We start from the raw sequence: 12,372 nt of genomic DNA, 5'->3' as shown, positions 1-12,372 counted from the left end.
AGCTGTTTGCAAAGCTTTTACCTACATAGTAAAGTCTTTACTAGACATGTAACATAATGTAGACCCTCAAACAATGAACATTAGAGTAGACTAGTATAATTTTTATTTCTATAGAATAGTAATTAAATTATTATGGATTGAAAAAACCAGTGGAGGATGATCTGGGCAAGTGAGACAGTGGAAAAGATAGGAATTAGCCAGGTGTGGTGTGTTGACAAGGCTATAATCTTAGTACTTGGGATCCTAAGGCAAAAGGATAGAAGTTTAATGCCATTCTGTGCTAGCTAATTTCCCCTTCCCCCCAAAAAAAGAAGCATTAAGGGAAACAAAAATACAGGATTTAGGTATGTTTTTGTAGGAGAAAGTGACATGAGAAAAAGTCATAGGCAAGAAAATGCAAGATGAATTTGGGACATGTGGCCGAGACCAGCTGAAGATAAGGATTTTCTGATGTGTAATAGGTAAATGAATAAATGTGAGGTTAAGAAATGAGAATTTTGTGCTTTGGTAACTGCTGAAATGTTCCCGTTAATATATAGGGTCAGACAGCTTTACAGACACATAATCACTTCTTTAAAATGGCATCAGGGACTTGGGGTTTGGCTCAACTAGTTAATTGGCCCTGAATTCAAGCTAGAGAACAGTCATTAAACAAGCAAAAATTCAAAATCTTCCTTTTGGAGTAAAACAATAAGCCTGTCCCATAATTTATTCTGAAAGAGAAGCAAGGTATAAAGAGTCTAAAAGATAGTATGCATATATGCTCTAGATTATGTTGTGACTTTTATAGCGATTTAAATGCTTATTCACTTTAGTGGTATTGAATTGAATATCGTTCCAGAAAGTTGTCAGAGTATTCAAAAAAAGACTGAAAATATTTCTGGGCTTTTTTGTCCTCTTTCATTATGATTTTTTAAATAGACCACAGAGGTTTTTGTTTGTTTGTTTCTTTTGTCTTTTACTGGGACTAGAATTCAGGACCTCAAGATTTCACTTGGCTTTTTTACTCAAGGCTGGTGGTCTACCACCTGATCCATACCTCCACTTCCATCTTTTTTGGTGGTTAATTGGAGATAAGAGTCTCACAAACTTTTCATCCCAGGCTGGCTTTGGACCTGGATCCTCAGATCTCAGCCACCAAGTAGTTAGGATTACATAAGTGAACCTGTAATGAGATATTACTACTTTCATCCAGAGCTATCTCCCATAGGAGTGTTTCCATAATATCCACCCAAGAAATACACTCATGTTTGTGTGCACACACAAAAAAGAAACTCTTCTTTAGAACTTATAAAGTTATTTTGTGAGACAAGGTCACTGGGTGACCTAGTTACTAGGTCACTAGGTGAAACTGGCTAACTAGAATGTACTTGCTAGTGCCCTTGCTCTCTGCTCTCTAAAATTTACTCATACAATTTTTTTTTCATATCCTGGTTCTTTTCCCAAAAATAGTTTTTCCATTAGGTAATACTTCATCCCTGCTTCAATGGGAACTTTTTCCTTAGGTTATACTTCATCCCTGCTTCAGTGGATTTTCTGAATCCTGTTATCTATATACTGTATAACCTTTGGCATTAAAACCTATTTGCATAGGAATAGAGTTTTGTTCTCCCCTCAACTTAGGTTATAGTAATAATACTTTCTCCTTTATATCTTCCTATCTGTCTTATTATTTGGCTATCAGTTATTTTATTGACAATGATGATCAAGTTTAGTTTTTAATCCCTTTAAATTCCAAATCAAAAATGATTTTTCTCTCTTAGGAATGCCAGAATCACCTCAGCAGATATGGAAATGTGAATCTGGAACTAGTGACTCGAATCATTAGAGATGGTGGCCCGTGGGAAGATCCAGTGTTGCAAGCTGTTCTTAAAGCTCAGCCAGCTTCTCAGGAGATAGGTATATCAAAGACTGAATATCAAAACCGGGGTTTGTGAGAAGCAAACATAATTTTATTATCTAAGTAGAATAATTATTTTTAGTATTTATGATAATGAATAATGTATTTCAAGTAAAGAATGTTTAATTAGTTTTTCCAAGTTGGCCCAAAGTAATTTTTAATGCCAACTCAGGTACATACATTTATAATCATGGGATTTAAAGTATTAACATATTTATTGGATGTTGTTTACAGGGACTTTTATTTCAGTTGCTTTAAATAGGAAAGCCTTTAAAAAAACAAATCAGAAATGAATTTTCACAAAAGCACATGGAATCTAACTTATATAGGAGAAACCTTTCTGGGGTCATATGTGCTATCATTATGCAACAAAGCTCTTAGAAGCGATTTTGTGAGAGCTAACACTGAATTTTTTTGTTACCACTTCTGTGGTATATACACTACCAAATATACATTCTGTAGTTAATTCAGTGCTTCTGTGAAGAGTACTTATATTTATTAAGTATATATTAAGAATATATTTATTATTTTTCACTTGAATGGCTACAGGATGACTGATGAGTGAGCTAATTATTTCAATTCTAGATCTTATGGAGCAGTATTTATCACTTTTGTCTCAGGTCCTTATTGCCTATTTTTTACAACATAACTCTTAAAACACAGATCATAGTGGACCATGTCACCAAAAATTTCTTTTTGAGATAGGAGGTGTTGGTGGTTGTTTCTATATAGTTAACCCTTTTGTTTTTCAAACTATAATATTTGATATCATATTGGATCACTAAAATTTAGAATGTAAGCTTAGCAGAAGTGAATTAGCAAGAAGTTTAGTCAGATCTTAATCTGGTGAAACATTCATATTCCAGAATAACTAGATTACCATTTGGCTTAGGTTAATAGATGGAGTGGGTTAGTGTGGAGATTGATTGGACAAGTTGTTGATTCTCAGACTTAAGAGCAAACAAGCCCTACTGTGGGTATAGGGCTATGATGCTGAGAAGAGGAGACTACATGGAAAGTGAGACAACACTATAAGAAAAGGATCAGGATATAAGTAATAGTGGTATGGAGAACCGAAAGGATACAAAAGAAAGCTCTGATGTGTGAATCTTGGACAGAACTTAAAGAAAAAGAACAAGACAGTTGGAATCTAAGAGAACAAGTTGGATTACTAGGAGGAATTATGAGGAGTCAAATGTAAGAAAGTCAAAGTTCACCGCTGGAAAAAACTGAAAAATATGGCTTGAGAAGATAGAGGGTAGAAGTAAGACAAAGCTTCAAAAGATGTGCATAGAGGGAAAAAAAGGATGTTTAAAGTTTTGGGGTAGTTTTAAAGCTTTTCTAAGTAGGTGCTAGAACAAATTTCTGGTTGGTTTGAGGGTTGATGGCCCTTTCGGTTGAGAATCATTGAAATTAAAATAATGAATATACCTTTCTTAACTTCACTAGCTTACCTCTTTTTGGGAAAAGCTATTCTACAGTCTCATTAATATGAATGATTCTAACTAGTGCTCATTAGGGTAAAGATGAGAATGAAGTTTAATTTTTGTAATAACTTCAAGTGATTATCATACATTTGTTTAAGCAATTGTTTAAGCCAGAATAATACATTACTTATAATCAACTTGGTTGTTTAACATATATAATTTTAAAATTTGAATTAAAAATAATAAAATATAGGCTCCAGAATTGGCTTTGTCACGTGCAAATTTTTGTCTTTAGAAGAGTTATTTAACATCTTGGAGGCTCAGTTTTTGATCTCTACAATTCCTGTCATATATTGTTGTTCTAAATAAACTTGGAGTGTTAAGGATATTTTTATGCTTTGAAATTCTCTGAATATATAAATTACTAATTATACTTGGTAATACAATAACACATATTAATAAGCAATCCAATTTGGCATTATTTTGGATTACTTTAAAAAGTAATGAAATACAACATATCTAGCTTGTCATTGGTTTATATTTGTTTATAATTAATCTGAATTAGTGTGGTTTCAGTGTGCTAATTTAAGATTCAGTCTTCTAATCATATACTAATGAAAATTTTGGGCTGTGAGAAATAAATTGTATAATCTTAAAGAAGAAAAACAGACTGCTATTTGAAACATACTTTTAATATATTAATAAACTAAAAGAATTTTTTTCTTTTCAAAATATTTATTATTTTCCCATGTAATTGTAACCCCTCTGTACAGCATTTTCACAATAAAAAAATAAAATATATATACACATGCAAAAAAATTTTATTATTTTTATTTTTTAAATACTTTTTGTTTTTTAAACTGAGGAGTCATTAACATATCTTAAGCACTGTTTTGGTGTCATCTTCCCAGCCCCACAACTGAATATGCTAAGGAAAATGTTATTGAATTCAATAATGTGTTAATCACCTTAAAATACCTTATTTCAGTGGTAAAGCTTCAAACAACAAGGTTTGAATCTTTTTCAAAAGTACTAATCTGTTTTCTTTTTCAGTAAACAAATATTTAAGTTCTGAGAATCCACTGTTCTTTGAACTACGTGCCAGATACCTAATTGCTTGTGAACGCATACCTGAAGCAATGGCTCTTATTAAATCGTGTATAAATCACCCAGAAATGAACAAAGACTTGTACTTCCATCAAGCCCTCTTCACATGTCTGTTTATGTCACCTGTAGAAGATCAACTATTCCGGGAGGTAGTGAGACTATTTTTGCCTATTATCATTTTAACCCTATCTGAAACAAACATTGTCCAATTCCTTTTGTGGTAATAGTAAGGATTTCAGTATCATGTTATCTAAATTACCTAGAACCATTCTTTAAATATCCTGAAATAAAGCAGAATCTGATTTTACCAAATGATAAAATTTAGAAAATATGAGTATTAGTCTAGTATTGTGACAAAAGTCAAATACAAAATAAGATTTTGCCTATTAAAGTACTAAGAAGTATAATGGTTTTGTTTATTTTGTTTCTTTGAGATATAAGAATTATCTTTTCCTAATACCCATGCCCATTAATGATATTACAGATACTCAGGGTAAAAAAGTGTTTGTAGACATAGATAGTATGTAGTAGAACGAACATAAATATAATTCTGCACAGTACATCATCATCATTGTAGAAGAAAACTAAAAACTCATGAATGTGCTCTAAGAAATTTTTTAAAAATTTTTAATTTTTTGCAACTAGATTTTTAGTCATTTTAAATTATAATGATTTTCACTTTATTCTCACAGCATTTAATGAAAACTGACTGCAAGAATGGAATTGATATCATCTGTAACACTGAGAAAGAAGGCAAGACTATGTTAGCCTTGCAACTCTGTGAATCCTTTCTTATTCCGCAGCTCCAGAATGGGGATATGTATTATATATGGTAAGTTTACACAATACAGAAGTGAAATGGTAAAATGGGAAACAGAAAGAATACTTGATTAATAGAGGTTGGACTTTAGGTATTTTTTAAAAATGCATGTAAAAATGTTAGGCTGTTTTAAAAAAACTGATAGGGCATTGTAAAAATAACTAGGTATTTGTAAAACTCCCATGCCACAATTGATAGATTAAATCTTTAAGGTATTTGTTATAATCAAACAATTACGTTTGAATTTGAATTTAAGTTTCACTTGGAGCATGTTGTTTTATATATATATATATATATATATATATATATATATAGTAAAATTACTGTACAGAGGGGTTACAGTTACATGAGGAAGATAATGAGTACATTTCCTATTGAGTGCTGTTACTTCCTCTTTTGTTTTTCCCCTACCATCCCTCCCCCCCCACTTCCCCAACTCTTCCTCCCCCACCCCAAGTTGTAAAGTTCAGTTTCAACTTAGTGAGTTTTTTTTTAATTAAACTATTTACAAGCTAGGATATTTGAAATTGCAGTTTAGCTTGCAATCATGTTATTTAAAATGTAAATGGTTTTTAATACTATAAGTGAAATCCAAGAGTGTAATTATTCTGATTCCTTTCCTTCAGGACACACACGCGCACGTGCACACACACACGTACAAACAACCAACAAAAAAATGACCACTTTCTCATCTTATGAAAGCAAAGGAAAAAAATACAAGAATTTGTACTTTATAGAAGGAATCTTAAAAATAGTGTTGGACACAGATAGCCTCTAAGTATAGAAGTATGTGGCTCTTGAGCTGTTGTTCTGGCATTTCCTTCTTTGTCTTAGTTTTCTGTTTCTTTTTTTTTTTTTTTTTTTGACCAGTCCTGGGGCTTGAACTAAATATTGTCCCTGACCTTCATTTGCTCAAGGCTAGCACTCTAACATTTGGGCCACAGCGCTATTTCCAGCTTTTTCTGATTAGCTTATTGGAGATAAGAGTCTTAGGATCCTGGTGCTGGTGGCTCATGCCTACAATCCTTGCTGCTAAGGGGGCTGAGATTTAAGGATCGCGGTTCAAAGCCAGTTCTGGCAGGAAAGTCCATGAGACTGGAAATGGAGCTGTGGCTGAAAGTAGAAAATTGGAAGTAGAGCTATGGCTAAAAGTAGTAGAGCACTTGAGTGAAAAAGCTCAGGGACACCACTCAGGCCCTGAGTTTAAAACATATAACTGCCCCCCCCCCAAAAAAAAAAAAAAAAAAAAAAAAGCTTTATGGTATTTCCTGCCAGCCCTGATTTTGAACCTCGATCTTCATATCCCAGCCTCCTGAGCAGCTAGGGATTATAGGTATGAGCCTCTGGCTCATTCTTTTTCTTTTTTAATTTCATTTTTTATTATTATTATAAACGTGATGCCCAAAGGGGTTACAGTTATGTAAGTCAGGTAAAGAGTACGTTTCTTTGTGGACAGTATCACCCCTTGCCTTGTGCTCTCCCACCACCACCCACAAGTTGTTTAGTTCATTTTCAACATAGTGTCTAATGTCTAATATCACTGCTGCATTTGTGCACCCTTTGTCCCTCTACTTCTGTGTTGCCCTTACCCTCCTAAAGACAGATAAATGAACAAGACAAAGAGAAAAGAAAACAAAAACAGCAACAAAGAGGTTAAAATCTCTTGATTTGACTTCCTAGAGTTCATTTTGATAAATATTATTTTATTTGATCATGTGCATATAGGCATTGTCTTTCTGTTCTTCTCCTAAGAGTATCCTCCTTCATTCTAACTGTGTGTAAAATGCCTAGTCTTATATAATTTATCTTGGCCTTGTGTATTTTATGTATAGCTTCTGCATATGAGAGAAAACGTGCTGTTTGTCTCTCTGAGTTTGGCTTATCTCACTTAACATGTTTTTTTTCTAGATCCACCCATTTCTCTGCAAATGACATACCTTTCTAATGGTTGTGTCAAATTCCTTTGTGTATAGGCACCACATTTTTTTTTTTTTTTTGATCCACTCATCGATTATAGGGCTTCTGGGCTGCTTTAATAGCTTGGCTCTTTTGAAAAGAGCATCAAGTGTCTTTATGATATACTGGCTTGTGATGTTCTACAAAAGTCTTAGTTTTGATGGCTTCCTGAATGCTAGCACCATTTTCTTCTAAAAGTTTTTTAAATTTTAATTGAAGAACAGAAATCAGCTACAAAGTGTATTTTGACTGTGTTTTTTTTTTTTTGGTGGGTCCTGGGGGCTTGAACTCTGGGTCTGGGCACTGTCTCTGAGCTCTTCATCTCAAGGCAAGTGCTCTACCACTTGAGTCACAGCACCACTTCTGGATTTCTGTTGGTTAATTGGAGATAAGAATCTCATGGACTTTTTTTTTTTCCTGAGCTGGCTTTGAACTGCAATCTTCAGATCTCAGCCTCCTGAGTATCTAGGATTACAGGTGTGAGAATGTATTGGTAGTTAACGTAGTAGGGTACTGTTCTTTCTAAAAATCTGAGCAAAAGAAAATATAAGCTTTATTGGACTTTTGGACTTCCAAATCAAGTTTTTAGAGTGGCTTTTCTTGCTTATATTCTTTCAAAATCCAACATACAAGTAAATCTGAAATCCTATTTTGTAAATTTATTCATAATGGAATTTTATAATGGTATTCTGAGATTTCTGCTTTTCTTGCTAGAAAGCTGAAATACATGATAGTCTCACTTGACAAACTTCCTAGAATCTTGGGAAATGTTTTGTTCTTTACAGAAGCAGAAGGGAAGAAAGGCCTTTGTCTTTAAAAAATTGTTACCTGAACAGTCTCAAGTTATTTTTTTGGACAAGTTAGAAAGTATTCTTTAGACATTTCTAATATGTCAAATATTCACTTACAAAATATGTCCTATCATTTCTAATTATTGTATTAAAACCTTTTGCAGAGATATGTCTTATGAAATACATTTGATCTGTTTTTCTTCGTATCCCTTTTAGAAAATGAGGGTATTTAATTTAAAATATTTCTCAGCATCCTTTATCTCATTCCAGTGTATAGCATTTAGGAATACAGGAGTTATCAAATCATAAGGAGGAGGATATAGCTCTAGTAAAACAGTTGATTAGCACGTGTGCATGCCTGGGTTCAATTCCCCTCCCCCCCCATGCCCACACATACACACATATACACATACACGTTTAAAAACTGAAAAAATTATAAAAAAATGTTGAATAGTAATAATCTCAACTTTTATTTATAAAAATTAGATTAACAAGATAAAAGTCAAATAGCTAGTACAAAATGGGATGGAAAGTTACACAGACAGTTTTAAACTAATATAATCTATATCTAACTACTGTAGGGAAGTTGGTATTGAAAGGTTATCATATACAGTCAATCTTCAGCTATTTTCCAAAAATTAGCTTTTGTCATCATTTGGCTTCAGTCTTTCTTGCTGCACACCAGTAGGTACAACAGCAGTTCCCAAGCTTCATGTTGTAGAGTTGAATACCCTCAGGGACACTGACCTGACTAAGGTCAGTTCCTCCTATCTAAATTAACATACTAAAGGATAAGGAAGGGTCAGGGGCAACCAGAAGACACAGCTACTAGGTTCCACCAAGATGCATTAGGGTTATTCCTGGAAAAAGGTGGCTCACTATGAACTGCATATTACTACTCCAGATAGTGTATGCTGTATTGAAATTAAGGTCTCCAGCTGGACACATGGCTTAAAATACTAGAGCTTTACTTGTCTTTCTAACCCAAAGCTATGAGTTTTATGAGTTCAAACCAGAGTACTGTCTCTACTCTCTCCCAAACACACACAGGAGTATATAAATAAATAAAGTCTCTCTTCTCAATCCTGATCATGCCACTATTTCTACTATATAATAGGTCAATAAAATTTAACAGTTGAGAAACATCTTATAAAATGTATACAAAGGAAGCATATGATGAGTATGAAATCAGTAATGAGGATAAGGTCTATTCTGAAAACTTCCATATTTTTGAAAACTTCCTTATAGATTCTCGTTGATAGATCTTTGAAGAAAGGGCTCATCTTAGAAATGAAAAAGCATGGTCCACATAAAGCAATTAGCATAAACAAAAGTGAGAGTAAAAGGAAACACTCTTTTTGTGTGGGGGCTGTCTGTGTGTGTAAGCACATATGTACCAGTATTGTGGCTTGAACTGTGTATCATCTCTTACTCTTGCTTGCTCAAGGTGGCTGCTCTAGAAATTGAGCAATGCTTCCAGTCTGACTTTTATTTTTATTTGGTCATGGGGCTTGAACTCAGGAACTGGGCCCTGTCCCTGAGTTTTTTTGCTGAAGACTAGTGTTCTACCATTTTGAGCCACAGCTCCACTTCCAGTTTTCTGGTGGTTAATTGGAGATAAGGGTCTCATAAAAGTTCTTGCCTGGGCTGGCTTTGAACTGGTATCCTTAGATCTTAGGCTTCTGTGTAGCTAGGATTACAGGTATGAGCCACCAGTGCCTGGCTGGCTTTTTGTTTTGTTTTTGTTAGTAGTGCTGGTATTAGGGCTTGAACTCAGTACTTCAAACTTTCACTTGGCTTTTTTCCTCAAGGTTGGCACTTTACCACTTGAACTATTACCCCCTTCCCCACTTTTGGCTTTTTGGTGGTTAATTGGAAATAAGTCTCACAGTCATTTTTGGCTAGTCTTCAAATCATGATCCTCAGATCTCAGCATCCTGATTTTCTGAGATTACAAGTATGAGCTACCAGTGCCTGGCTAGTCTAGCTTTTTATTGATTAACTACAAAGCCTGTTAGTTTTCTGCCTGGGCTGGCTTCAAACCTCATATCTCCATAACTCAGCCTTCTGAGTACTAGAATTCCTACAGACTTGAGGCACCAGAGCTTGGTTGGACTGTCACTGATAGTGTGAGGACACCAACCTAAAAGAGAAGTTTCAGATACTGATTCTTCCCATCCTATAATATTGAATAAGTGAAATGATGAAGGAAACCAGAAAGAAATCAGGTTAGCATCCACTGTAGAAGTATAATGAAATTAAGGGGCCTATGGTGACACTGAGAAAGAATGACATGGCTGAGAGCATGTTTTTATGTTTTTAAAACCAGGACTGTGGAAAATACACACGACTATTTAGAGTTGCTGGTTGAGCTAGAAAAACATCATCAGTTTTTCCACAGTATGGTTGGTTCTAATGGACTAATAAGATGAAATTAAATTGAAATGACTAAGTATAAAAATCTGTAAAGAATTCAGAGCCCAGAAATTTGCAAGGAAGGTGTATGTTCTAATGGAGTATATGTACAAAAAAAATGGTGACAGACTGAAACATACAGATCAAGTATGAAATAGACATAGATGGAGTTTAGTTTTACTTTTCTTCTGTTGCTTGTTTTCACTTTGTTTTCTGTATAAGCTCTTGCATTGTGTGCACTTTCATGATAATAGTCATACTGTGCTTAAAATTTTAATCATTTTTAACTTAATGGTTTTGAACATGAAATAATTTATTTATGGAGCCATTAGAAAGGAGGCTTGCTTGCTTACACTGGCTGTTTTTGTTTTATGTATAATCACTTAGATTGTATGCACTTTCATGATGGTAGTCTATGCTTAAATTTTTGTTTTAAATTTCTTAATGATTTTGGACACAAAGTAAAATTTATTAGTGGAGGTGATTAGAAAGTGGGCAGAATAGTGAAAACTCACAAGTTCAGGCCAGGGGATCTATTTGTTAAGCAACCATGACTGAGAATGTTTTTAGTACACAGACATTTTGGATGAACTACTTCTCAGCCATGTCTTCAAATTCATCCACATAAAGCTAGGTAAAGTCCCATTTCTTTGAGATGTAGACTCTATTAACTAAGAAACCTGAACTTCAACCCTATATAACTTTAATCAGTTATAAATACTAATTTGCATAACGATGATATCAAGATATGTTATATTTCAAATTTATTCTTTGCATCCAGATCCACTGTTATTAGCCTTGTTCATCCAGTAACCTTTGCCATATAATAGGACCTGATTTACTTATAAAATATATTAAATAGTATATAGCTTGCCTGTTTAGAAGTACTATAGGTTAACAGGAAGCATCAACTAAAGCATTCAACTTCAGAATCAATACTAGAATGTACTTGACTTTGTATTAGTTTTGATATCTATATTGAAAAGTCTATAACATTTTCTAAATTTGAACATAGAAAATGAAAGATAGTTTCAAAGTTCTACTATTATATTAATATATTAGAATTTGATATACATAGATGTTTTAGATATATCATGGGATTCATTTATTTTAAAATTTTAATTTCTGATATTTCTTTTTTCCCAACTTCTATTAACCTCATATAGGTAGCAAAAGGTAATACAAACTTATATCTACATACATATATATGTGTATCTCCACTTCGTATATAATCAGGAAAAAAAACTGTATTTAAATAAACTGTATTTTTGATATTTCTCTTTTTTTTTCTATTTACAGGGAGTTGATTTTCATATGGAGTAAACTACAGCTTAAATCTAATCCTTCAAAACAAGTTTTTGTAGATCAATGCTACCAGCTTTTAAGAACAGCAACTAATGTGAGAGTCATATTTCCATTCATGAAAATCATTAAAGATGAGGTAAATAGGATATATTTATCCCTTGAGTTTTAAATTAAACTAAATGATAGTTTACTATAACCTGAATATCTTAAAAAATTGATTTGATCACAAAATTCAAGATAAGGAGGATTTTTTTTGATCATCTTCTTCATGTATTAGATCCTCCTCTCTACCAGTTCCAAACTCCCAACACAAGACAAGGGTATATAGGAAAAATAACTGAACTACAGAAAAAAATATATAACTTAAAAATTAGTAAGGGAATGATTGCTACCAGAAGAACTATTATTTCTTTTCTACTGACTAAATATTTTATCACCTTTAACATTATTCTACATTTTGTTTGTAGAATCTTAATTATTTTGCAAATGAATGTTATATATCTATAGGAAATACTTGTTCACTGTTACTGAAAAAGTTAGTTGATAATTTTAACTGTTGTTCATGTCAAAAGGAATAATGATTTCTGAGATGCTTTAAAACTTGAGAACAACTTTTGTATTTGAAGTAATTATAAAAACTCATTAGCTATT

General features: G+C 33.2%; 1 protein-coding gene across 1 annotated transcript in view; it reads left to right on the top strand.

Annotated features, from left to right (window-relative positions):
* Window positions 1-12,137, top strand: part of LOC138837226 (zinc finger protein 654-like) — a 30,220-nt gene extending 18,083 nt beyond the window's left edge. The window contains exons 4-7 of the mRNA XM_070035965.1: window positions 1,764-1,899; window positions 4,381-4,583; window positions 5,127-5,266; window positions 11,716-12,137. Of these exons, the coding sequence (XP_069892066.1) occupies window positions 1,764-1,899; window positions 4,381-4,583; window positions 5,127-5,266; window positions 11,716-11,890 (654 nt within the window). The 3' untranslated portion in view covers window positions 11,891-12,137. The remainder of the gene's footprint in view (window positions 1-1,763; window positions 1,900-4,380; window positions 4,584-5,126; window positions 5,267-11,715) is intronic.
* Window positions 12,138-12,372: the final 235 nt, after the last annotated feature.

Source organism: Dipodomys merriami, unplaced genomic scaffold (genome assembly GCF_024711535.1).
Source record: "Dipodomys merriami isolate MVZ:Mamm:240054 unplaced genomic scaffold, mDipMer1.0.p SCAF_2667, whole genome shotgun sequence".
Lineage (NCBI taxonomy): Eukaryota > Metazoa > Chordata > Mammalia > Rodentia > Heteromyidae > Dipodomys > Dipodomys merriami.
The sequence above is the reverse complement of the archived record's forward strand: the minus strand, read 5'-3'. Positions and strand labels throughout refer to the sequence as shown.